Genomic DNA, 27,523 nt, shown 5'->3' with positions numbered 1-27,523 from the left:
GGGAATATAATTAATTCTATAAAAAATGAATAAATACTGAAATAAATAAATGTATAAATAAATGTGGGAATATTATTAATTCTGTAAAAAAAAAAAAGAATAAATACTGAAATAAATAAATGTATAAATAAATGTGGGAATATTATTAATTCTGTAAAAAAATGAATAAATACTGAAATAACTAAATGTATAAATAAATGTATAAATAATGCGGGAATATAATTAATTCTGTAAAAAAATGAATAAATACTGAAATAAATACTGAAATAAATAAATGCATAAATAAATGCAGGAATATTATTAATTCTGTAAAAATATGAATAAATACTGAAATAACTAAATGTATAAATAAATGCGGGAATATAATTAATTCTATAAAAAATGAATAAATACTGAAATAAATAAATGTATAAATAAATGCAGGAAAATAATTAATCCTGTAAAAACAAAAAAAGAATAAAAACTGAAATAAATAAATGCATAAACAAATAATTAAAAATAAATAAATTCATAAAACAATAAATAAATAAAAAGTTTAAATCAACTTGTAAATGGTTAAATACATACATAAATAAATACTGATAATTCAAACAGGACATAAATAAATAAATAAATATCTTAAATTATTTCTACATTTTTGTACTACATTTATTTATTTCTGTGACTGTACTATAAATAGGGTCCAATCTCTGCAAATATTTATTTTAGCATTTCTTTGCTCTTTTATTTATCTATGGCATTTTTCATCCTCCATAGCAGTTTCCCTATCCAAAGGCAGAGTGCCATGTCAGCATGTTTGGGTATAATGTTGGCAGCATTGCAATCATTTCTGATTAAAATACCGTCACCATAAAATACTAAAATGAAGTTATCACAACTGTTCCATCTGTGATGCAGTTTGCCAGCTATCCTAAAAACATTAAACCCTTTTTTCTTCACTTCACAGCTTCAGCAGTTGATGCTGTAAACCTCTGTAGGGCAGTGTTGTATGAAGGATAAAGACCGCCGGTGTCTCTGATAAGACTAATTTGCTCTTTGTTCAGTGCCACTTTGATGTAAGTCAATTAGCTCCACGTAAAGAGGATGCTCTCTTCCAGATAAACTGCGTGTCCTTTGTGTACCTCCAGGAAGCCCGTGTAAGCTCGGACAGGCAGGTGAAACTTGGACGCATTTGTGATGAGCAGGATGTTGCTGTCTATGTGAATGGAGGGTCGCACTGGCCGGAAGAGGAGGGAGAAGATGTAACGTGACTCGTGTGGGGGAATAAGGATGGGCGCGCTGAAGTTCTGCACCTAAAACAGAGAAGAGGAAAAGTGATGTCATAATGACCTCTGTACATACACACACATCACAATCTGAGTGACCTCTGTGAACTCATCCTGCTGACTCTCACATTAAACATGGTTTTAGCCTCTTCAGGCAGGGACACGTTGTGTATCCGGATTGCAAAGCTGAAGGCATTTGTGAGGAAGATGGGTCTGTCCACTGGGTCGACGGGGCTGTCCCTGATGTGGAACAATGTTGCTGTGTGGTCAAAGCCCAGGTAGCTGCCAGAAGACAGGCAAACAGAAACAGACCATTTATTAGGAACATTTATCACATACATAATACATGACGCCACTCTTTCAATGTATATCCACAGAGCAACTCACCCATCTAAAACTTCTGCCTGGTAAGGGATTTCAAGCTTGGAGTAACTCTTTTCTTTCGCTTTGACAGTTATCTTACCAGAGAACTGATATGGTCTTCTTGCTTTTGAAGCTGCAAGGAAAAAAAAAAAAACAAGATCGAAACAGCGGATAAGTTCAGTGAAAAAGGATATACACGGCCCCACAAGAGGAAGTTGTGCTAACTAAAAAGTGCTCAAGTAAGGACATGATGTAAAACTCTCACAGCTGAAGAATAGCATGACCAGTTCATTTCTGTGACACACACAAGGGGGACTGACCTCTGATTCCTTTTTTTAATTTTCACCCAAGTATATGAATAAACCTAAAATTCAGTTAAAATAGGAGAGTCTAAGACGGAAGTTTAACACACTTGTTCAGATTACTTTTTGTGTCACTGTCAGCCGGTGAAGACCAAGAGGAGGAAATTGACATCATGCTGTTCGCACTGTATCTGGAGTTTCAGTGGAAATGGTTCATCTAGCTGCACTATTTTAAAGTGACTCTGAACAACTACACTTTCATCAGTTAAGATCTTTTGGTTAACTGTCTGAATCCCACAGATGGAGGCAGCGGTGAAGGCGTATGGCAGCTCATGTTTTTTAATTTTGACAATATTTAACTTTTACGGCTTAGTTTGCAATTAAATTTCCCTAAAAAACATCTAATATGAATTAATATGTTAAAGCAGAAAAGATAAGAGTTGAACTAAGGAATAAAATGAGATGTACACTCTGGGGTGTATTCACAAAGAATGGCTGCAGCTGCTGATAACACTATCAGCTGCCCCGTCTCAAGGTCCGATTCACCGACAATATACCAGCACAAATATGCCAATAAAGTTTTGCAACTGATTAAAATTTGCCCTTGTTTTTTTTTTTTGCATCTGATTGCAATTATCCATGTGGCAGAGTATAAATGAGTCAAAAGGTGCCTTTGTGCCAAGTACACAGCAGGCAACTGCAGAGAGAAAAAGAAAAAACTAGGTGTGAAGGCATTCTTCAAAACTTCAGGCAAGAAATTTAAAGGCCGAGTGAAATGAAAAATAGACTTTCCCAGTTTTAATCCTGTTTTAACTGATCATTAATCTCTTGTTTTATGCCAAATGTAAGTCAAAAAAATCAGTATTGAGGTATTCTCCTTCTGTAAAACCAGGTAAATCTGTTTTACAAGTCTGATGACTCATCCTGCACTCCTGGGCGTTTACAGTCCAATCAGATGAGACATTGGGCGACTCGCTCGTCACACCAGTCAAATAAACCCACACTTCACTGTTCATGGGTTGTAGCAGCTAACAGAGAAATATGGAGAGAGACAGGAAGAGATGTGTGTTCAGATATCAGCGGGCAAAACCTTTGTTTTCATTTCCAAAACAACGTGGCAGAGGTCTAATTCATTCATCCCTCTCTCATCTTCTTCCTGATCTAATGGCAAGGGAGGTGTGTGTGGAGCCGGCAGTCTGCTGGGCTGAATCCAAATGTCCGGACTTCAACGCACTTGCGGACTTTGTTGGCACGTTCCTGGGAAGTCCGGCAGTGCAGACTTTCTGCAGGCTTCCAGAGAGTCCGCTTGGGATGCAGACTTCAGCAGAGTTTACTGGTTTAATTATCCACATTTCTGTTTTTGAAAGCATGTAGCCTGTTTTATAGAGACGTATGAATATGTTTTTGTTCAGTAACAAAAAAGGCCATAGATGTATTTCTATCTTGTTATCTGCAGGGACAGATGAGTAGGCACTGTTCATCAACTTATACGACATATATATGAATATGACAGCAGAGATAGTTGAACGTTTCCACGGCAACAGGTAAAAAAGTCTCAAGGGCTGTCTATCAGCCGCTTGCAGTCTCTGCCCTCGCAGACTTTATGTGATGACGGTGAATATGACACACTACGTACAACTGAAGTTTGGACGGCTCAGTCCGCAAGTCCAGAGGGACATTTGGATTCAGCCCTGTAGATCTGTATCACATTAAGCCTGCCTACTTTTTAGCGGTCCAATCAAATACGAAGGATTTGATTGAAACCTCTCTTGTATCTGTACTGAATGTTCCACTTCACAGGGAAATCTGTCACAGTACACAAGCCAAAGATGCTCTAACTTCTCTTTCTCTTTCACTGGGACTTTAAACATGTCAGAAGAAACACGCTTCAGTTGCCACCAACTATCCGGAGGTGCTGATACTTTCACTGTGACTGCAATTTTGTGAACTGGACCATTTTTGGAGTTTATTTGCATAGAAAGGGGTTGATTTTGCACCAAATGTATGCATATAGACTAAATTTATACACATGCAAATAGCACAGGAGCACCAAGACACGATGTGATTGGCAGCGCAGTAACACGGTTTCTTTTTGTCTTATTTGTGCAGGTTCAATGGCCGCAAAAGCCGCACAATTCTTTTGTGAATTTGCCCATTAGTTGCCAGTTTATTAGGTACACCAAGCTAAATCTAATGCAGTCTAATTGAAAAGTCTGCTATTTATCCTACACTCAAATATATCAATAATATAAACACCTGTCAGTATAATGAAATACAACAGTATCACAAACTACAGACTCCAAAACGATCATATATATTTGAATCAACAACAATGTCAAATATTGCCACAGTAAAGAACAATACTTACCGTCAAAACTAATACTTGCAACTTTGGTATATCGGCTCTCCCCGGCTTTCAGTGTGACTGCTTTGAAATCTACTGTGACTGCTTCATTTGATGGTGTTGTACGTACACTCTGTGAAGCGTAAATAAAGGACGGAGTTAGATGAGCGATAAGGTAACAGTTTAAGGATATAAAGACGCGCCTACAGATACTTACTGTAATTGGAACGTCTTTTGTTCCTGAATTTAAAAGGTGTAGATTCAGCAGTTTTGGACGATCTGTAGATGAGAGAGAGAACGTAGGAGTGAGCGAAGAAGCACAGAGAAAGATTAAATGTTGCTTCTTTTGCAGGACTCCTCACCTTGTGATCGCAGCGTACCAAAGTCAAGCATCTCTGTGGAGGAGTATATACCAGGGGCTGCAGAAACAAAAGAACATTCAGTACCACAATAAATGTACGATAGTGTGGGTGATACAAATTCACAAAGGTTTGAAAGTCCACCTGATGTGACCTCCACCTCTACAGGGAGGATGATGAATTGGTCCTCACTGGGGGCATTGGTTTTGATTCTGATGAAAGCCGTGTGGTTGTCGACATCTCTCGAAGAGAAGCTGGCTCTCATCACCCCCTTTGTCTCAAATGGAGGAATCTCCTGGAGACAGAAGCTCAGCGTCAGTGACAGTGACTCAACTCTGACCGAGACTATCGTTCATCTTCAACACAAACACTGGAACAAACACACTGAGACTTGAGACTAACCCATAATTTTCCAGTGCCTCCTTGTTGACCTGTGGGAAGCTCTAGATGAAGATCCCCACCACTGGAGTACATCTCAACAACCTGGAGTAAGACAAGAAAAGGGAACACAGCCCATACCTATCAAATCAGTCCGCCAACACATAAGGCAAAGTTCACCACCTTTTATCTGGATGTCCAGTCACGGCTTTAACTTCCTCAGTGTGTGCTGTATTGACAAAGGCAGCTGCTTTCTCCTGCTTGTGGAGCTGTGCCAGCTGTGCCAACACAGGCCAATGCCCGCAGCGGTTAGCTTATAGCCTACAGCTATTACATTGTTAGTCAAAACAGAGCCCTAGGTGACAAAAACACTCATTCATTGGTCATCTGCCCTCTCAGTCCTACTAGTGTTGGTTGGCTTTTCCAATTCATATTCTGGAACCAGGTCTCCAATACGCCTCTGTCAAAGTGAGGAGTCAAACTTTCATGCATAGTAACAAATACACGGGTCTTCTCTTGTTTTGTCGCAGCAACAGCATCCAGCAAAAACTGCCCATGTAAAATGTATCCCTCTGCATTCATATTTTGGGATGACATGATTTGTTGTTGGAAACATATCTTTGAAATAAAAATGGGGCCGTATTCACAAACATTCTCAGAACAATCTCAGAGCGCTCCTAACTTAGCCTAAAAGTTTTTAGTAAGGAGTCCTAGCTTAGGGGTGATTTAGGAAAGTTTAAAAAGCAGCTCTGAGCGAGGAAGGGACAGAGACTTTTACCTTAGTGAGGAGGTACGGTTGACTCTGTTGCTAGGTGTGGTGCATTCTTTTAACACGTGATTGGTTGACACAGACACACCCTTTTGTGAGCCTGTAAGGTGTGGACACGTAGTAGAAATGAAATGATCTGCTGACTGTGACAGTGTTGTCATTGCTCATGTGATCACTCTGCTGATGGAAGGTTGAGACGTCAGACGTCATCACTGCTGCACAGTTGCATTTTTCCAGTTTTCCAAATATCTTAGTGTTGTGATCATTTTATTTCTGGCTTTATAGTGTTAGGTGGGAAATGTGTGTGTATTCTCCAGTGTTTGGTGAATATTTCTCTGACCTCTTTGTGTTTCCACCATTTTCTCCTCTGATTAAGAAACTCTTGAGCCTCTTAACCCTACGGGCCTGAATCGTCCAAATTCACACCTGTTCTATTGATTTTCTCCGCGACCATGCGTCATAGCAAGAAGCCACACCTATCACGTGAAACAGCGGAACCGCAGCTTTCTGACAAGACCAAGCACTTGTCGGTAGTCAAATGTTTTCACAACGAATGCAGGGTTGCACAAAAATGCTGTCATCTGTCCACCTGGCACAAACCACATGTTTTGGACAACTGTGAAGTGACACAATGTCCCACCATCACGGTTTTTATATTTCCAGATTCCAGAGAGTCTCCCCTCTTCAGATATGGCAGAAGATGTAAACTTCCAACTTGCTATGGTGAGATACATGTAAAAAATGTAAGAATCTAGTAACACAGATTTGTTTTTTAACCTTAGGAGCTCTTTTAAGGTCTAAGATGCTTTGTGAATAACTTTTATTTTTAAAAGGACATAGTCTTAACTTTAAGGGGAAATTCTAAGTAAACAGCTGGCTAACACTGGCACATTTATTGAAATGTTGATTAATGTGAGTTGTCCTCATAAAAGAAATAAAAGCAAGCTTTGTGAATACAGCAGCTGTTTTTTAGTGCCGTCTGTCACACGGGTGAAATCCAGCCTGTAGTTCCTCGTGCATCCAGCGCCATCATTTCACATGATAGTTAGTAGTTGGAAGCTCCAATCTAGAAAGTTCTCCTGCTCCAGAAGTGTTGCCAGCAGTGCCTTTATGTCCAAGGATGACCTCAACTGTCCTGTCACTATAGCAAGCACTGAGGAATTTAGTGCTTCACTTGACATCAACACTAACATGAAAGGTGGTGAATTTTACCTTTAAGCAGCTGTTAGATATAAAAATAAATCAGTGCACATTCGACAGTTTGAGCTTTTTACCTGCAGTGGTTCACTGAACGGGTTGTGGATGTTTATTAAAGGTGAGAAGCTGCTGTTTACTGGGACTCGAGCCCCGATGAAGGGCCGCAGTCTGTAGGGGTTTGGGATGCCGACCCCAAAAACCTTCAGGGCAGAGACAGAGATGCAAAATGAGTCACATTAATTCCACTATTCATTTTATAGAGGAATGAAGTATTGTTTATTTTAGTCCGTACCTGGTATGTAAACACTCCATGATGTGATGTATTAATAAATAAAGTGTTTTCTACATTCCCAACTACTCGAGCGAGAAACACGACATCGAATGACGTGTTCCCTCCTGGTGGAATTATCTGATGAGAGAACAGATGAAAAGAATTAGGACACTAAACATGATGTGCAGTACAACAGAGCAGAATACAGTTTACAGTATGTGCTGCCCCCAAACAGCTGGGCTAGTAGCCTGAAACATCTGAACACACCTGACCTTAAAGACCTGCTGCTACAAAAACATTACAGCTACACTCTAACTTGACTGTTTTTGCAAGTGGTGACTGTTGAGTGGAGTTTTGACTCAGAGTTCCCTGAATCCCTTCCTGTTAGTTTACACGAACATGAACATCTGCAGACCGAAAGAGTATCTTGTTGATTCGTACAAACTGAAACATCATGTTGTGCACGAATGTAACAGAACAGATCTTCTTGTGTCATCTTCTCTGCTTCAGAACGTTCAGAGAGTCTCAAAATGCAGATAGTGGAAGGAGTGAAAGGGCAGAGGGATTTTAAAAACATTTTTAACAGCCACTTCGGCGTGAGAAATTTACTGCCCGTCAGCTAAAGGCTTGGTGGAAGTGCAGGAGCAAAAAGATAAAGCCTAATAGGAAACATACACTCTAACCTGTGCATTATTCATTTATCAAGGAAAGTTTTTTCAGTCAGGAAACCTCTTCAAGCAGGAAACTATATATAAGCTGTGCCATTTTCATCAACATCCCAGGGGCATGGGTTTGGTTTCACAAGTGAACATATATATCCTGCATTTATACACACTTAGAACAATCTAATTCCTCTTCCTCCGCATGTTTTTCGGGTTAAAATGAAATATAATTAAACTGGTTGTCGTTCTTTCCATGATGACAGTGCTGCAGAACAAAAATAAAAAAACAGAAATACTGTTTAAACCTCTGCTGTTATAAATGCACTAAACCTTTTTCAATCTATGTTTAGTTTCCTTGACAGAGATGACAGATAATCTTGTGTTTGCATCTTTAGTACACAGAGTTCTGTGCTTTACTGCACGTGCTTCACCTCTGATTGATGATCTACTCGTGTCATTTTTAGGAGATTTTTAACTATAATTAAAGCCCTATTTGCACAGGATTAGTATTACCTGGGGACCTTGTATGATTTAGAAAATACCCTCAGTCTGTGTTTTGTGTAGCACATTCGCACAGGATAAGCAAAGGTTGTATTTTACTGGGATTTACTGACATTATTCCCTGCATTACTAGCAGTGATGTGCAGTGTTAACCTCCTTTTTTCCCTTGTTTTTTTAATGTGGGTTAAAGGTCCAGTGTGTAGGACTTAGTGGCAGATTGCAACCAACTGAAACCTCTCCCATGTGCCGAGCATATAGAGGAATTATGGTGGCCTAGGCAAAAATGCAAATGGCCCTATCAAGAGCAGTGTTTGGTCAGTCTGTTCAGGGCTACTGTAGAAACAAGGCGAACTCTGTGAAAAGGGAAGCTGCTCCGTATGTAAATATAAATGGTTCATTCCAAGGTAAAACGCAGCTTTTCACACTGAGCTGATTCTACCACACATTGTCACATCATCCATTTCATCATCTTTTCAGATTTGATTTGAGCTCACTTTTTCTGCAAATGGGTCTCCATGTTGTGTAGCAAGATGAGCCTCCTGCACCACAAAATAATCCCTACAACAGCTTCCGTGATTGTCGACTGGCAAAGAGGTGTGAAGGAAACTAAAACCTAAACGCAACCCCAAATCACCAACATGCCGATTTGCATGACGTCTTTATTAGGTGAAATATGGTAACTTGCAGTAGAATTTCTTTACTACACAGCAGATTCACACGGGATTAAGATCACAGAGAGACCACCTATGCAATTATTTCAAATTACTTCAGGCCTTCAGGTAATACTAGTCCCGTGTGAATAGGGTTTAAAATGCACACAGGAAATAGAGAAGTGACACATAGCTGGAAACTAATAAAAGGAGAAAGAGACAACTCTGGGAACATCTTAGGAGGAAGAAGTATTATATCTTTGGAATAACATTTTGCTTTAAGTTCCCAATCTCTTCTGTGGCAGCTGTGCTCCAACTGTTTAACACATTAATTTGCTGCACATAAAACTTTACTGCATAAGAAAAGTATACTTCAAAGTATTAATAAATATCATGAATTCGGGATACAACTAAAAAACGCTGACAGTCACTTGGTCTGATGTGCAACACGTGTGCCACTGGAACATGTGACCACAGCAGAGGTCTCTGGGGATTGTTCTCTCTCCAACTATATATGGGCTTGAGCGCAAAGAAGAATGTTGGTGAAAAATGACGCTCGGCGAAATAATCAGAAATAGATTCAAAGGTATGCATCGGTTCCATGCAGCTAATAAAGTGAACATGTATTTGGCATTTATTTAAGAAAAACACATCCATGTTAAATCAAAGCATGGCATGTCTCAAGAGGATGGGTCCAAAATAAATCTTTCACACACAGTATGCTCTCCCATCAGGTTTTTTAGGATGATAAATTAGCTCTATGCCTTTGGGCAAGAGGAGTGGGTAGTCTGAGTGCTTGCAGAACCAAATATTAACGCATATCAGCTCTCTAAACTGCAAACAACCTGTAATCCCTGCTCCTAAAGTTGCCAATAATTCATAGAGACGTGACGTTTCAAATAAACTACCACACAAAGCTATAGATCCAAAATCTTCCCTTTGAACTCAACTGATAAAACCTGATGACGTCATTAATAAAAATAAAATCTGTGAAATGGAGAATCTCCCTGGAGATGTGATTTTATCTACCATAATGTAGAAAGCCTTTATACAAACATATCTCATGACAGAGGACAATAGGCCTCAAGTTGTTATCTTCAAACCAGCACTGAATTCCTTCCTCCTGAATGTCTCTGTAAACTAGACTGTTGTGTCCTGAGGTTGAGTTCATTTTTCACCACTGATATGCACATTACTGCCCTACAGAGACATAACTATTACCACTTGGACAAAAACACAAACAACAAACATCCTCCTCTTGACATATCTTACATAATCAACGTCTTAGGGCTATACATTGACCTAAACTACTCTGTGATCTTAAGTAAGTAAATCATGTGTGCAGAAACAGAGTGATAGATAAGTGATAGGTCTTTCCCGTCAGAGCAGCCTTTACATGCAGCGCAGACGACATGATATATTTGCTAATACGTTCTGATGAAAAACATATATTGGAAAAGCATCACAGTGCTGCTAACAACAATTAAATCAAGGCTGTTATCCTGTTGATCTAATGCCTGCCCAAAGCCGCTATTTTGTCTTTTAACTTCTGAAAGTGGCATGTGTGTTGTGTAGATAGACATCTGCTGCCTGTGATCACTTCGCATCTAGACTTTATCAAATATCTGACCAGCTCTGTAACCTACAAAGTGAAGGGCTGCTAAAGCTGAACTTTGAACTTAAGACTTTCTTGAACAGCAGTCTGACAAACATCAACAGCTATTTATGTAGCAGTGCTGATAAGATCAGTTCCCGTGCACAGCTCTGGGATCAGCTGGTCAGCTTTCTGTCATACCAGTCATGATGACTGGTCAGATGGTAATATATTTGTTTGTAATAATATGACATCATGGCAGAAGCTGTGTGAGTGTGTTAACGTGATATTTTCACTGTGGAGACTCATTTGTTTAGCTGCACTCTTACACTGCACAGTCCAGTTTTCCATGACGTGGAGTGATTATTGATAACAAGCTTATTATTCTATTTTGTTCTGATAAGTTAGATCAGAGCTGTTCAGACCATTTTCATCATAGAAATAGCTGCTGCAGCACAGAGCGAGTTCAGCTAGTTGTATGACAGTCTCTCAAAACAGATATCTGCCTATGGTCCTGATCATACAGAAAGCTCTTTAGCAGCTGGAAGTGGCTTTTTGTAATTGTTTTTAAGGGGAATTAAACTTATGCGCAGAGCGGAAAAGTGCACCACATCATCTCCACTTTCTTCCCATTGTCTAATCAGATGATTTGAGAGAAAACGGTGGTAGCGGTTGCTGGATACAAAGAGCTATATGACTTTATAAACCGCAGTTATCAGCAGGCGTGGAAGCATATAAGTGCAGTACTTGAAACAGACATCATTGAGGCGAAGCTCCTGGACCAACTAGTGGTACTCCCCATGATCCACCCTCTATTTTAGGCTCTAATGTACCCACGCAGATCTGGATACCCAGAGCTATGTGACTACAAACTGCAGTTATCAACAGGCTTGGAAGCATATAAGTGCAGTACATGAAACAGCCATCACTGAGGAGAAGCTCCTGGACCAACTGGTGGTACTCCCCATGATCCACCCTCTTTTTTAGGGTCTCATGTACCCACTCAGATCTCTGTTTCCCTGTGCCCTACAAACTATTTGCTGACAGCCTCTCACCCTCAACCAGAGCTACAGCAGGTACCCTCAGCCTCAACATTTTAGAACTACTAATAACTGTGAAAAAAAAAAAAAATTAAATGGTAAATTTATTACATGGGAAGGTTAGGGTAAGTAGGTGATGGGGTGGTGCAAAATGCTTTCTGTGTGATTGGCGCCTATGAATGCAGAATCTGTCGGCAACAGGAACAAGATTTTGGTATCTAAAGGATTGTGTTGTTGTCCAAGTAGCACTGACTAATCATGTTTGAGCTAGTTTTAAATGTCTGCACTAAAACAGTAGGGATGTAACAATATATTGATCTGGATCAATGCATCGATTCAATGATCAACAATCAAACAGCACTGATGCAAAGTCAAAACACTGATACATATCGTCATCTTTAAGATTCACCTCAGCAAGTCTGTATTACCATTTCCGTCCAAGTGTGCCTCCTTCCTAAACATTCAAACAGTGCTAGCGGCCTAGCGCCAAGGAGACAATGGCACACAGCCAAGAAAAAGACAAAGATATTAATTGTTATCCTCTTATATCGATCACAAGCACCTGATCTGAATCAAAACTGTACTGTGACAGTCTGTGATATCAGCAAATATCACGTCATTATCCAAAGACTCAGTATAAAATCGTAACATTATTTAACTTGTGATTCACTTGGTAAACAGTCTGTGTGTAGAGCAAAAGAGGCGGGACGCGTAGGCCAAATCAAAATCTCGTAAACCATCTGACAAGAATTTAGTTGGGTTTTTTTTAAAGTGTTTTTTAAATGATCTCCATTTATATGCAGATATCTGTTTATAAAGATTCACCTAAATGTCGTCTGGACCTAAAACATCTACAAAAAGTTGATAATCTGACTGTAAACAATGATTAGCACACAGAAGAAGAAGCTACATCGGCTACACCGCAACCCCTGAAAAATCAGCCCCCAGAGGCTAAAACATTGTCCGACCGACATCCGATGGGTTCTGAGATTGGTCGTAAGCAAACACTGAACTTGGTGCTAAAGATCATATTTATTATAAAGCAGCACACATAGTAACACACAGAACAGGGTCACGGGTCGTATTCGAACCCTGACTGCTAACAAGGACTCAGCCTACATCTAGATGGGACACACGCTGTACTGGGTGAGCTAGACGTCGCCCCAGAGGTCATATTATTTAATCCAATGTATAAGCGGTGGTGTCCTCATAAATGTGGCCATGTGTTCCCAACTTTGAGAACCATACAGTAGCTTGTGTGAATTGATAAGAACCTTTTACTCGTACGTACTGGAGCTGTCAATAGCAACTGGAGGTTAAAAGATAAAACCGGAGATGGAATAAACAAAAACAGGAAGAAGCCGCATGAGGTAAACAGGCCCTTTACGTCAATGTCAGTTATTTTGGACCCATCCTCCTGGGACACTGCATCCTGTGGGTTTAAATGACTTGTGCAGTGTCTTCTAATAAATGCCAATGAAGAGTGTGTGTCATGTTTAATAACTGTGTCTAGTCCCTAGTCTGGTTTACTGTGTGTTTGTGTGTTTGGACTGTCTCTTTATGCGCTGCCTTTCATTTCTTTGGTGTGGTCACATGTTCTAATGACTCATGATTTGCATGGGGACTTCCCACTTTATCGTCAGTGTCTGTATGCTGCTGTTTACACTTCTGCTGTTGGTGTTTGAAGAAGGGCCCTGACTGCTACTACTAAAAGACAGGAGGATTCAGTATACTGTGTTTTCTGATTAGTCCCTTGATTACAATAATCAAGCCAAGTTATCACACTGAAAGAAATGCTACATGAAGCATGATTATCAAATAACAGGGTGAGATCGACACACGCCACATGACTTAAGACAAAGGGAACTGCTTTTTTTATATAACAACAGAAAAATCTGCATTTTCAAAGTATTAGATTTGTTGTGACAAAAAACCAAATCAATGTTATGTTTCTGAGTGAGTAAGTACTTACCCTATTCTGGAAAAAGGATGCGTGAAAATGTGCTGTTGTTGCTGATATTGATATCAAACTAATTTCTTCTGAGCTAGGATTATGTAAATAAACTTTCTCCATTTTTGGCATTCCAACGGGCCTGAAAACAAAGAAAAGAAGCATTTGTAAGAGCAAGTTAGCCACAATGCACTTATTTTGCACTGCTAGAGGATACTCCTACTCCTTTTCCACTGAAATTAGCACGTGTACATGTTTTTTCAACACAGGAAACCCGCTAAAAAAGGCAATAGACTCCTTTGCAATTGCCATCAAACCAAAACCAGATATATAAAAAGAAGTAACCATCATACTTATTTAGTCTTTCTTTCAGACAAATGTGCAGACTAATGTAGATTAATATTAAAGTGTTGAGACAGACGGTATCACTGCATCTCACCAGTACAAGGGCTAAAATTAGCATCCTCACCCAGATGTTTCCATAAATGCAGATCAGAGCCGGAGCCGATAAATGCCTGTGACTACCGCAGAGTCATTTGACTCAGGTGTGAATGCTGATTTTAATCTTTCCCAGATATTAGAAGAATCCGGGTTTTAGCGGGTTTTGTTAGCACCCGCTATCAAGAGAAGGGCTCCAGACACATACATATACACACTTGTGGATGCCACTTCTCATAACTACCCCATATGCTGTCAAAGTCACTCTTGCTGCTGCCTTCTAGTGTTTCAATCAAAACTGTGACTCTTACACTGCTTGTAGAAAAACAACTGACTGTTAAAACAGATTCAAATTCTGGAGAAACGCAGATGAGAAAGCGCTGGGATAAACAAATAGATGTCATGTAGGTTGTCTGGGCACAATACAGGACCAAACAAAGCTGAATGTAAACACTGTCAGAAAACAGCGGCGTGTATCACAGCCTCTACAGATGCAGTAAGTGCTGTATGTACGGCAAGCGAGGAGAAAGTGACGGTGTGTCTGCAGTCGGGACAGGCAAGTAAGGCATCAGGCTAGCAGTAAACCATGAATGTAACAGCGAGTGTGCAGTGTGAGCTACAGTTTGTCAGAACTGGTGAAGCTATTTTAGTGGTGTGTGTAGAGAAATGTTTTTTCTGTCGTCTGATCAGCCTTCAAACTATTTCTGGCACTGCTAAATCCATATAGGGGAAACACCGAACATATGAACAGACACTCCGATGTAACCTCCCTTGGATATTTGACATTCCTCTGGGTTACCATACCCGAATTACTAATTTATTGTAAAGGCCCGTACAAGTAGCTCTGCATGTTACAACCCATCTAAGGTATACGTTGTACTTTACATTACTGCTAAGCAGCATCTCACACACGTCATATACTTTTTGATTCCTACCTTCCAGACAGCCTGTGGGTTTTTATTTCAACAAGACATAAAATCAACTTGTAGGGACTTGAAAGTTTTTGAATCTCCCTTCTCAAAAATACAAAATCATGCAGTGAAGAAGTAACTCTGGCTCAAGGACAAAAGCCATGACATGTTCATGGTGATGGATTGTTTCTAGGCCATCTGATTAAACCTGAAAAGTCACCTGTATTGTCCTTTAAACAAGGTGGATAACGACGCACGTCTGGTTCCTCCAACATAATTAAGACATACGTAAACATGTCCATCATCTTAATATCTTAAATGAAGTGCATATAGAGTTGAGCCTCTATAGGCTGATTTATTTAAGACCTCTAATCCAACCGTGCCTTCCTTTCCAGTGTATTAGAGACAGGGTGAGAATTTCTCAAGGTTTCATTTTCATGCCCTCAAAACATTCACGGCTGATAAGTGAATTGTTTATTGAGGAAGTAGGACAGGGGAGGGCAGGCTGAGATAGCTGGGTCTCTCACTGTGAGTTAATGTAAGGGGACCCCGCTCCTCTGAGAGCTGCTCAATCGTTTGCACTCTGCACCCTGTTCGGGTAGGCCACACTTGAAGCTGGGTCACGCTACATGGGTGTGCACCCACTGTCAGAGTGGAATGTGATCTATTAAGTCTACCGCAGGTGAAGCTATTTGTTGGAGTCAAATGCTTATTCGGTGATGCATAGACTGTTGACAGGCAGAAGCTACACACCTTGGAGTAACTCAAATGGTGTGCTGAGACATTATGAAGAGTTACAGGACACACTGTACAAGCAGCAGTCTGTAAACTATGCATTTGGTTTTGAAAATGTTTTGTAATTTATCAGATTGCTTCTGATCTAATATTTCGAGTTGATGAGTTTTTTCATGTCAAAAAAGCAACTTAGCAAACACAGATTATACAAAGAAATATATAATTAAATACTGGAGAAAAATATTAAAGACTCACTGTTCATGAAAGTCCAACATTGGAGGTTCAAATCGTATAGGGCGGCAGTTCCCACGGTGCGGGGACGTGCTGTGAGAGACATCAAAATTTGACAGCAGCAACAGCAGCAACAGCAGGACAGGAAAAACAGTATCCATGTTTATGTGCATTTCAAACAATTGAGGGGCTCAACACACGAGCACAGACACCACAGTCTGTGCCCAGGCTCTTTTAACAAAGCATTAAGATGGCCATGGGACCACTCCCATATAGGGCACAATATTTCCATATGTAAAATCTCCATGAAAATCCATAGATACAAAAAATAAATCAACCGGACAAGAAAACCAAACCAAAAAAACAAACGCGTATCTCTCCTTGTAGCCTTCAGTGTTTGGGTGTTTCTCTCACACAAAGTCGACTACTTTTGAGCATCGGCTGCACCCGCCTGGATGAGGACACGCTCATAACTCACCAAACCTGTTCCACAACAGGTGTAACTTAACAATAGATACGGCCGTCCCTGCAGAGAACCAACTCCTCTTTGTAAAATACAACAGAAAGTGTGTAATGAGAGCCTCTATGTAAATCTCACAGAGAGGGAGAGAAGTTCATCAGTGATGCGGGCGTGGCACATAACCGAGCTTTATGTGATTTGATGGCTGAAAAGCAAACACCTGAGTGTCACATGCTCTGTTTACCAAGAATATGAAGCAGTTGTGGCACTTGGTTTGTGCTGCTCAAAAAATGCATTTGAAAAACTCAACAGCAGTGTCTCTTTCCAGAAGTCATGACCTAGTTGTTCAATCATCCACAGACCTCGTTGTGAGCTGTTTTACATAGGAAATATTTCCTTGCTATACCTGTGCCAACTGTATCTGTCAAGCCTCCAGGAACAGTGCAGGGCTTTGAAGCCACTTTTACATATTGGCCAAACGAAGAATTACAACTTCTGCATCTGTCACATGACGCCATTGGCCTGATAAGAACTTTTGCTCTAGACTTATATAAAGAAGAAGACTTCTTTTAAGTGTCACAACTCCTGTGAATGACTCATTTCACTATCAGGATTTGATCCACCTGGTCCGACAACATTAAAAAGTCTAGAAAAGCCGCACAATTGAAACAACTTTTCCACAAGTTAGCAGAAGGCTAAACCGGAAGTTTGCCTTTGGCTGCAAAAATGTCTCTGACGTGCCTGCTCAATGGGCCCAAACACGCAGAGGATCCGGGTAATATCATACCACAGACACTGAGCTTCTTTGGCTTCAAGCACCATTGAGCAACTTCATAGGAATGATTGGAAGGTCCAATTCACTTCATACATCCACGGTATAGCCATGCAAAAGGAAGCGTGCATCTACTCATGGACAAGACAGTTGTGCTCATGACAGCACGAGATGTAAATATTAATAGTCCTCCTCAGCTGAGGCTAACGTGAGCTAGCTCAGTGGTGCTAGGTGAGCTAGCAGTAGATGCACTCTTCCTTCTGCGCAGTGGTGCAGTTTGGTAGACAGAAAATAGTTCCTGCATTAAACTGCTCACAACAAGGTCTGTGGATTATCTATAGTAACAGGGTCATTGTTTCTGGAAAGAGACACTGCTGTGGAGTTTTTCAAATGTAATTTTTGGCACTTGGAGCACTACAAGCTGAGTGTCATCTAGTCCCACTACGCTGGAGAGAAGGCAGACATCTCTACAACTGGTATCTACAACACTCACACCAACACAATCTGGAACGTATGTATTTTGGATTTTGGTGTGAACTCTCCCTTTAAGATGGCCAAGAAAAAAATTACCTGCAAAGAAACGCTATAGCTGAAATCTTTCATACCTTCACTATGGTATTCGCACCAGGATAGATGTGGTGGTACCTAATGCCATCCACTAACACACCACTCACATGCAATTGCGCTAATATCACCCTGGAGTCAGACAATTAACCGGAGATCAATTTCACCTATTTACTACCAGGCCTATGAGTATGGGAGCAGACAATGGCTGCAGCAGCGTACTCCAATAGCAGAGCTCACAGGAGACGGGATGGATTTCCAACCCCTGAGGCGCACAGTAATCCAGACAGAGCCCCGGCCATGCACTGTTCCTCCTGGATAATCTGTCATCTGCAGTCTGTCCTCGCTTCTCCCGTTAATAGAACAACGGCTGACAAAATTCTTGCGGGATTAAGGATTCGGATGGATCCTGGCTGTGAATTCTGCGCGGCCTTTCGCTCGGCGCTTCAGAGCTAATGTGTTGAATGTCAGGGTGTAATTGGAGGAGCCGGGGAGATCATGAGGAGGGCTGTGCCTCTTGGCCTCAGCTCGGCATATGCCCAGTGTCAGGCTAACCTTAATACCAGTGCATTAAAAGAAAACATAGTGACAGTGAAAATAAATTCCTGTGGTGGTGACTACCATGTTGACAACTGTCTATACAGAAGAGTGAGAGGAGCACACTGAATATAAAGAAGAGATTGTAATTTACACCCAACAGTTCCCAGACACTACACACACACAGTGAGGAAAAGGGGAAGTTGAACATTTGAAAAACCTGAAACAACACAGTCAAACAGCAAAATACCCTCCTCCCCCCTAACTCTAGGGAGCGGTCATGCTATGCCTGTGGGAGATAACCCTTTTATGGATTAGAACATACTGTACAAACAGTAAAGGCCTGCTGTTGTATGCTGAACTGAGACACATGTGTAGGGACAATTAAGGACAGAGTATTGATTATATGTGAACGTCATGATGTTAATAAGTCAACTGTGCTGTACATGTTTGCTGCCTCAAAAACAGTGTGTACTTGTTCAGGCAGTTCTACCTGTTGGACACAGAGCCACGTAGCCCTTTCCAGCAGGTCAAACATTTAAGACACACACTGCAAAATCTGTGCCGTATCTGAGCATTTCAGTGAACTCTGTACGGTTCTTAGAAAGCTACTATAGTTCTCACTCTCACTCAGTCATGTTTGTCTGGAGGCATTTGAGCGATCCTCGACTAACAGGCAATGTGACCTAACCAGGGACGGCTGTCAGTAGCAGAAGTGGCGCTCCGTTGGTTGAAGTAATAAAAACACACACCCATCTGCCTGTCTGCTCTGCTCCACTCTGCCCTGTCAGTGTGGGTACAAACTGTCAAACTCATATTGGCTGTCTCTGCAGTCTGCCCTGCCAGATCTCAACTCTTCCAAGTCGCTGTGGCAGTACAGAGGCACACTGTGGTCTGGTGGAGCAACAGGTGACACAGACTGAACAGCTTCCCTGACGACTTGTGTCACAACCAGTACGTTTCAGAGAGCCGAGGGGGTTGTATGGGTATGGGTATCTCAGGGGAAACAGATCTTTGCATCTTGCTTTCTCTAAATGATTTAACATCAGCACATATCTGTACGTCTCTGTGCTATGGACATTATTTTTATACATTCATTCTTCATACTCTGCACCTCTGTTAGTTTTGAACATTTATGCACAAACTACCACTTCTAAAAAATGCACTGCACATTCATTTTAGTTTTACTAAACCAACTTGGCAATAAACCACATCCTAAACTGGATTCTGATTTCATGCTATCAACCAAACATGTTAATGTGGCTTCAAGTTATCTCGTGAGTATGGTGCTCAAGCTTTTCATATTTGGTTGTTAACTGATACTTTGCGGCCAGGCAGATGCAAACAAAAAAAATGCAGACCTAGGTTCGTTAGCCTCGACCAAAACAACTTTTTGTACATGCTTGTTAACATGACCACAGTGACTGATAATGCATCCCACAGTTACTTTGGTTGTTTCGCCGTCAACCATTTCCGCTACAGGTGACAATAACTGCAAAGAACTTACACTGATACTTTCTGGTAACTAAAGATAGCTACCATTAGCTACTGGGGGAAAAGTGTTATCTTCTTCCTGTGTGATGCACTTCCTTTGCGCCATAATTCGAGCCTTCATTCCCCAGAGATCGTAACCAGCATCAGACAGAAACATCTAGTGAAAGCAAAGCTTAATCTAAATCTAAAGTGTGGTTTGTACTTGCCGTTGAGTCCCTGGCGTGAGTTCTGCATGTCAGAAATGACTAAATCAGTGCCTGCTCGTTGAGCATCAAGGTTCTAAGAGTTGTCACACCTGGTCACACACCTCTGAATTTTTGAAATTGGCGCCAACTGCGTGCGCTGGGCTTGTCAATTCAACGGGGATGTCTTTGAGGGAAGACTCGCTGAGCAAGTTTGCCTGTACAATGATCTCTAATGACGACTCTTAATAATGAGACCACAGGGATGGTAGAGGTAAATTATTGGAAAGAAATCGCCACCACACTGGGGAAAGAAGAGGCTTTTACGTTGGTGTTTACTTCTCTTGCCAGGCAGCCTACTTCTCCAGTAACATTCTTCTCATAACACTTATCAACTTCTTGCTTATCGACAGAATATTTTGTTTGTACACCCCTGACATTTCAGAATATATCACAACAAACAACGCGTCGAGCATGAACACCTCTATGTATGCTTACGAGCATGCAATCAACGGAGTCCCGCTCCACTGTATCTTGTGTTAATATAAACAAACCTTAAATACAGATGGTGTCATTGGTGTCACGGAAAAGAAAACGTTTCCATTTCCACTTTAGGTGTGCTGTTGTGTTGTGTCAGTTCAGTTCAAGACCTCATTCCCCTTCCAGCAACACTAGCATAAGTATGCAATCCAGGTAACAACAGCACTTGCATACCTGACTACACCTACACTCAAATAATGACACTCAACTACATAAACATGCATGAAGTACTTGCAGCAAAAGAGAGATGGATATTTCTGAAGCAAAACATAAAAACATACCTTTGTTGGTGATATAAACTAAAATCAATGTCAGAATCTGCCTGCAAAAGAACAGAGACATGAGCAATTATCTACATGTGTTTTAACTCATTATTACATTAGGAGAGTGGTTCTCAAACTGTGGGGCAGGCCACCCTGGGGAGTCAAAATCACTGCAGGTGAGTGAAATATTGAGTTAAACAAAGTTGAATGACTATAATTTATAGAGGAAACTAGCACAGAAGAGTTTGCTGATGTTATCGTGCTGAACTGTATATCACTAAAATTCAACATGGATCCTTTTTTTATTAGTTACTTCCCCAACTACTGTTAATGATTGATAAAATAATTGTGTGGCAACGTTTTTTCTCTTCAAAAAAAAAAAAGGACCACTACGTTCAGAGATCACCAGTGAACCAAGGAAATGGCCTTATTTTTCATGCCCTATAATGGTGTGACTGTTTCTGCTTCTGTGGTGAGTAACGGTTCAACTTCAGAGAGGAAAAGAAAGTAACAGCACTTACCTGTAAAAGGCTTCCCTCACCAAAATGTAAAACTTCTAGAATTGTGTCTGACTGAATGAATGCTGTAAAAAAAACAAAAAAAAAAACACAGGAAGACATTGTAAGTATTATCACCACACTGAACAGGGGAACAATGTGTCTTTAACAACAGCAGAGTTTTTAATATTTAACCCTCATGAATTACTGGAAGGAACACTGGAAGGTGAAACTATAGCAGAATTTGACATATCTAAAAATAGCGTTCTGCTCGCAGCTCCTCCTCCTCCCAAATCTCCTCAGCAGTTAGCGGTCATTATAGCTTCCTGTACTGCAAAGTTTTATTACTAGTTAAGATAACTCCCTGCGTGAACTTTAATCTCTTGTACTTTCACAGCAGACGGAAGACAAGAGAAAGATCAGACTTGAGATCTATGTTCACAGTCTGTTTGGTGAAGTTTGGCGCCTGGGTTGTACCGAGAAGAAAGATTTCATCTATGAACACATTACATACTCTTCCATCGTGCATTTCTTTCTGCAACAGAAGCACACCCTCATATTCTTGAGTAGTGTGTTAAAAGGGTAGTAAATCTTTAGTTATCACACCATTATCAACAGGTTTTTTTAGGCATGCATGTATCTTGCTTTGGCTGTCATATGACCCTCTCCAAGTATAAATCCACACGCTTGGAGAGCCTAAAATTCAACTCCATGCTCAGCATTTATTACGCTTTCACTTTAATGAGAAGCTTTGCACCTGACGCCACCGAGATCACACAACAAGATCAGCCTCTGCGGGTCATGTTCACAACACACTTTCAGCATAGAAACCTGCCCTTATGTTGGATAATTAAACCGTTGCATTGCATTAAAGCTACATATGGTAACTTAATTCTGTTCCTTCGCCTTCCCTTCTGTGAAAAAAATCATGTTCCTCCTCCTCTTGGTAGTGCTTCTAATGGCATTTGCAAGAATCGACCATAGCTGTTGGAAAACAACCAATCAGAGCCAAGGAGTGCCGATCAAATATAAATTATGATTCTGTTACTGTGTTGCCGTTTTCTCACCTCAAATGTAAAATAAGAAAGTTTGCAACGGCTGGTGGGCAGTGTTTGGTAATGCTTTGTTTTCGCTTGATTGTTTTCAACATGGCGGTCGTGACACAAACATGCTCATTTTACAGCTAAACAGTACACTAAGGGCGCATTTACACCAGGATAGCCTGGGGGACTCGGTTCGATTGGGCGGGGAATGCCGAAAAATTTCACACCTTCATTTGGTTCGGTTCACTTTCACACTGCACTTTTTAAAGTGGACCAAACCGCCTGGGCAATGTCACGCCGTTCCGACAGCTGCTCGTTTGGGGGCGGTATTGCCCAAAACGACCACTGACGAGGAAGAAAAAAAGCATGAGGAAGAAGAAAACCCGGCTCATCGATTGGCCAGGACTGAAAAAACAGCCGGCTTGGTCACCACAAAAACACCAAACACCAAAATGCACTGCGCTCTACGTCACTTCCTCTCTTTGGTTCACTTCCCTTCTTTGATCCGCTAGATAGTCCGTGTGCATTTCCCACTGTAAGTGAACCACACCAGGGTTCACTTGCAAGTGAACCGAGGCCCCCAGTTTTCAAGAGGACCAGGGTTCGCTTGTTTGGTCCGCACCAGAGTTCAAATGAGCGTTCACTCCAAACTTACCAAACTATCCGTGGAAGCGGACAGGGGTTCGTTTAAAGCAGACCAAATAGCTGCAGTGTGAATGCGTCCTAAGATATGTTTATAAAAAATCTGAGGTGGGAAATAGGTAATGCGGTTAAAGACTCTTGATTCATACTCGATCAGCTGTGCCGAGTTTGACAGTTTGACCACAGTTCATGAGCAGTGATAGACAGCTGCGTTCGAGACTCCTCGGCTCTGAATGATTGCTTCCATTCAAGTGCAATGGATTCTTGCAAATGCTATTAGAAGTACAAAGAGGAGGCAGTAAAAGTTACTAACTACAGCTTTAAAGCTACAGTTGCTAACTTTTATGAAAGTAACTTTGTGTCATATTTGCTAAGACGGTAAAAATATTGTCAGAAAAAAACATGAGACACATAGTCAAAAATTCATATCCCTACTCCCCCCTCTGACTGCTTCTCATGGCATTTGCTAGAACCAGATCGCAGTGCAGTCAGCAACAACCAGTCAGAGCAGAGGAGTGTCTAATGCAGGTGTTAATCATGTCAACTGCCCCATGAACTATGATCAAACCGTCAAACTAGTCAGCACTGATCAAATATGAATCAAGATTCTGTTTCTCACCTCCAGTGTTTTCACAAACATATCTTTGTGACTGTTTAGCTGGAAAATGAGAATGTAGTCTGGTCTGGTGGGCAGTGCTTGGTACTCCCGTTTAACTGTATCCAACATCTGAGGTGAGAAATAGGCGATGCGGTAACAAACAAAATCTTGATTCATATTTGATCAGTGCTGCCTAGCTTGACCGCAGTTAACAAGCGGTGGTTGACATGATTGACAGCTGCATCTGAGACTCCTCCGCTCTTAGAAATGCCACAAGGCAACAGAGTAGGCAGAGGAATATGTTTTTTTTTTCTCCACAGATTTGTCTCATTAAGTGCTGTGTGACTATAGAGACCATTTCAGCAAATATGAAAAAAGTTATTTTTTTATAAAAGTAGCTGTAGCTTTAATCCGAGCTGGTCAAGAATCACATGTTACATCAAAATGCATCAGCAGAGTAGGGTGATCTGATCACCCCATGCAACAACTCACAGTTCCATTTCCGTTTTAGATACCACCACTGACATTACAAGAAAACTACACCACACGCCACTGACATTAAAGCTATTCTGCCATGTGTGAGCATCTGGTCAGAGTTGGAGTGAATGTTTCCAAGTTCAAGTCAACTATTTTGGTAAGAATATGGTGGAAAGAAATAACTTTTCCAACTGTACCTCAGTGGAACATGCAGGACTAAACAAGGGAAGGCAATAGTGAAAGTTACGCAGGATTACCAGAACCCTGACTGTCTACACAAAGTGAAACTTAGTATTTTCAATCACTTTGAACCACTACATCTCATGTTATTTGGCATATGGTTTAGAAAACCACAATCAAAACAACAAATAAGACAATATCCAAACTGTCCTCAACAAAAATTCTCACTGGTGCTTATTCTGCCTAAAACATCCAGTAGCAGTGGGCCTAAGGCCAAGTGCAACCGTGGGTTTCTTGGTGATTGTCAAGCTGAAAGTAAGCAGTCCTGCCATGTGCCTGTGTAAATCTGTACTGATAGTTTAAATAGTGAAGCATAACTAGCAGTGATCTTGTTAACACTGCCTCTGTCTCCTAAACTTGCAAAGTGACCTCACAACATTTGCCAAATAACCTCCTTTATCGCTCAAGTACATTTCTTGTTGGATAAATGCTCAGATTGTGTTGCAAGTGCATGGACCCAATGTAAACAATTTATAGGCACCAGACACATTTCAGAGTTGCCACAGCTTATCCTGGATGTGGACTGCAGCTGTCCACTCACAACCAGCAGACTTATCACTGTGACCTGACATGATCAGTGGATCTGACAGCTGGACACTTCAGTGCGCTGGATAAATAACATGCGGCTGTCATTTGGCCCGTGACCAATCAAGTGGCAAGCTGGAACCAAACCCAGCATCAAAATCAAAACGCTGTCAGCCACGTTTACAAATAACGGTCACCTGACAGATTCAAACATTTCCTTTTCTTGAGTCTAGTTTGAGGAACTAGTGTCAGGCAGCCACGCAGCGACAGAGAGGCGATGCTGCCATTAGTGTTGTCAGAGATGTATTATCTCCGGGTAAACCCCTTGAGATGTATCGTCTCATTTCTAAGACTCACCAAACAAATGGGAAACAGAGCAGTTGAGACAAAACAAACATCCAGCAAATAATCAAACAAACAACACAGTAAGTCACAACACAAACAGAACAAACGGAGAGAGTTACAACCTCAGACTAAGCACAATCAAAAGATAAAGGGTCCATCCATAAATAAACATGGGACAGGCAATTTAAGATGAGATAAGCAGAATGCTGACAAACTTTACAATTGACTTAATTTGATCAGAAAAGCTTTTTAGCAGCTTCCCTTGATATGAAATGAGCCATAAAGAGGATCTGATCTGAGCGTCTTGGTGAGTAATTTGTCATATGAGGAGCAGAACTTTGTTTTGGCAAAGCATTTACAATAAACTGACACCACTGGAACTGACGTCTTGTATCTAAAAGGAGCCACCTGAGTGTTTAATATTGTGCAATGGTATTTAAAAGAGCATCCTAGTAAAAGTCTGCAGAGTCTGTTATAAATAATACTGAAGGTAAGATCAGTTTTAGAGGTGCTCACGTTAATGCTATCAGTGTAGTCCATTGCTGGTAGTTTAAAGTATCTTTCTGACATTAAACCTAAAACAATGTCTTAAAACATTGTCTTTTAATTCAAATCATTTAAGATCATTCAGTAGCTGACACAAGCTAACATTAGAGCTAGCCATGATGCTAACAAGCTGCTCCTTCCGTCTCTGCCTTGTATTATTTTGCATGTTTGGTGTTAGCCTAACTTAGCCTTATATGGACGGGATGACAACATGACAACAAGCTACAAACGAAGCTAAGGTTTACTGTAACGTTAAAGGCCACATATAGTTAGCTAACGGAAGGTAGCACTTTCATTCTGAACTAACGCTATGTGCCAGTCCAACCGTCAACCTGACCCAGCGCTCAGTGACATTTCGTTAATGGCAGAGATAAGTAAGTACAGTTGAGCGGTGTTGGAGAGGTGTTAATGTTAGCGAGGCAGCAGGCTAGCTGTGTTAAAGTTGGCCCGTTGATGTAACCTCAACCCACACTTCGTAGAAATGTCTACGGAAGTTAGCGCTAGTTAGCTAATGCGGACGTAGCCAGCTAAGTTACAAACCTTGTTTATTGGCCCGCGTCGTGTGAATAAAAGCAATAAATAACATCCTCAATAATCCGATACATGGTGTTCTTGTTCTTGTGTTTGAGTGGCGAGAACTCTGGGCTCTTTCTTGACTCGCCATGCTGCAGTTCTGTCTGTTACGATAACAACCGAGCGAGTGAGCGGACATGCCCGTGTAAACCTCTGCTGACTCTGTCAATCATAGCCGTGAGGGGAAAAAAAACTGAGCAGCAGCTAACTACTGAACAGGACGTTGGCCTCGCTTCTTCTTCTTCTTCTTCGTCTTCTGCTGCTGCTGCTTCTTCTTCTACTCTTTCTCTTCCGCTTCATGGGTGACGCGTCACAGGCTGACACACAGCGGTGTATGCTGCTGCCTGCTGCAGCGGAGTGAACGGGCTCCACATCACAGTGACTCATTAACATCATTATCTTAATTGGATTTAATTTACTTTAATTTAATTTAATGTTATTTTATTTTATTTTTATATATTTTATTGATTTCAGTAATCTGTTTATTGTTTTCAACATTATACAAAAATAAACACACAGAATAGTAACTCATTCAAAAAAAGTTTACATTATTCATTTAATTTAATCTAATTTAATTTTATTTTATTTAATCTAATCTAATCTTATTTAATGTTATTTTATTTTATTTTATTTTTATATATTTTATTCATTTTTTTCAATAATCTATTTATTGTTTTCAACATGATACAAAAATAAACACAAAGAATAGTAACTCATTCAAAAAAGTTTACATTATTCATTTAATTAATTTTTATTTAATCTTATTTAATTTAATTTAATTTAATCTAATCTAATTTAATTTAATTTTTTATATATTTTATTTAATTTTTTCAATAATCTGTTTATTGTTTTCAACATTATACTAAAATAAACACATAGAGTAGTAACTTGTTAAAAAAAAAGTTTATGTTATTCATTTAATTTAATCTAATTAAATTTAATCTATTTTATTTTATTTTATTTTATTTTTTATATATTTTATTCATTTTTCTCAATTATCTGTTTATTAAGTTTTCAACATTATACTAAAATAAACAGAGTAGTAACTTGTTAAAAAAGTTTACATTATTAATTTAATTTAATCTAATTTAATCTAATTCAATTTAATTTAATCTAATTTTATTTTATTTTATTTTATTTTTTATATATTTTATTCAATTTTTTTCAATAATCTGTTCATTAAGTTTTCAACATTATGCAAAAATAAACACATAGAGTCATAACTCATTCAAAAAATGTTTACATTATTAATCTAATTTAATTT

At 40.2% G+C, this 27,523-nt stretch overlaps 1 protein-coding gene across 2 annotated transcripts in view; it reads right to left on the bottom strand.

Annotated features, from left to right (window-relative positions):
- Positions 1–26,544, bottom strand: part of tmem131 (transmembrane protein 131) — a 42,990-nt gene extending 16,446 nt beyond the window's left edge. For both annotated transcript variants that reach the window (XM_078168566.1, XM_033621417.2), the window contains exons 1-15: positions 26,227–26,544; positions 21,295–21,356; positions 20,792–20,832; positions 15,986–16,054; positions 13,668–13,788; positions 7,270–7,386; positions 7,055–7,177; positions 5,036–5,116; positions 4,778–4,928; positions 4,637–4,693; positions 4,492–4,553; positions 4,299–4,407; positions 1,653–1,761; positions 1,394–1,547; positions 1,122–1,292 (exon numbers count right to left, since the gene is read on the bottom strand). In XM_078168566.1, coding sequence (XP_078024692.1) covers positions 1,122–1,292; positions 1,394–1,547; positions 1,653–1,761; positions 4,299–4,407; positions 4,492–4,553; positions 4,637–4,693; positions 4,778–4,928; positions 5,036–5,116; positions 7,055–7,177; positions 7,270–7,386; positions 13,668–13,788; positions 15,986–16,054; positions 20,792–20,832; positions 21,295–21,356; positions 26,227–26,398 — 1,599 coding nt within the window. In that variant the 5' untranslated portion in view covers positions 26,399–26,544. The remainder of the gene's footprint in view (positions 1–1,121; positions 1,293–1,393; positions 1,548–1,652; positions 1,762–4,298; positions 4,408–4,491; positions 4,554–4,636; positions 4,694–4,777; positions 4,929–5,035; positions 5,117–7,054; positions 7,178–7,269; positions 7,387–13,667; positions 13,789–15,985; positions 16,055–20,791; positions 20,833–21,294; positions 21,357–26,226) is intronic.
- Between the last annotated feature and the right edge of the window lie 979 nt (positions 26,545–27,523).

Source organism: Epinephelus lanceolatus, chromosome 6, assembly GCF_041903045.1.
Source record: "Epinephelus lanceolatus isolate andai-2023 chromosome 6, ASM4190304v1, whole genome shotgun sequence".
Taxonomy (NCBI): domain Eukaryota; kingdom Metazoa; phylum Chordata; class Actinopteri; order Perciformes; family Serranidae; genus Epinephelus; species Epinephelus lanceolatus.
This window is presented reverse-complemented; position numbering and strand designations above follow the sequence as displayed.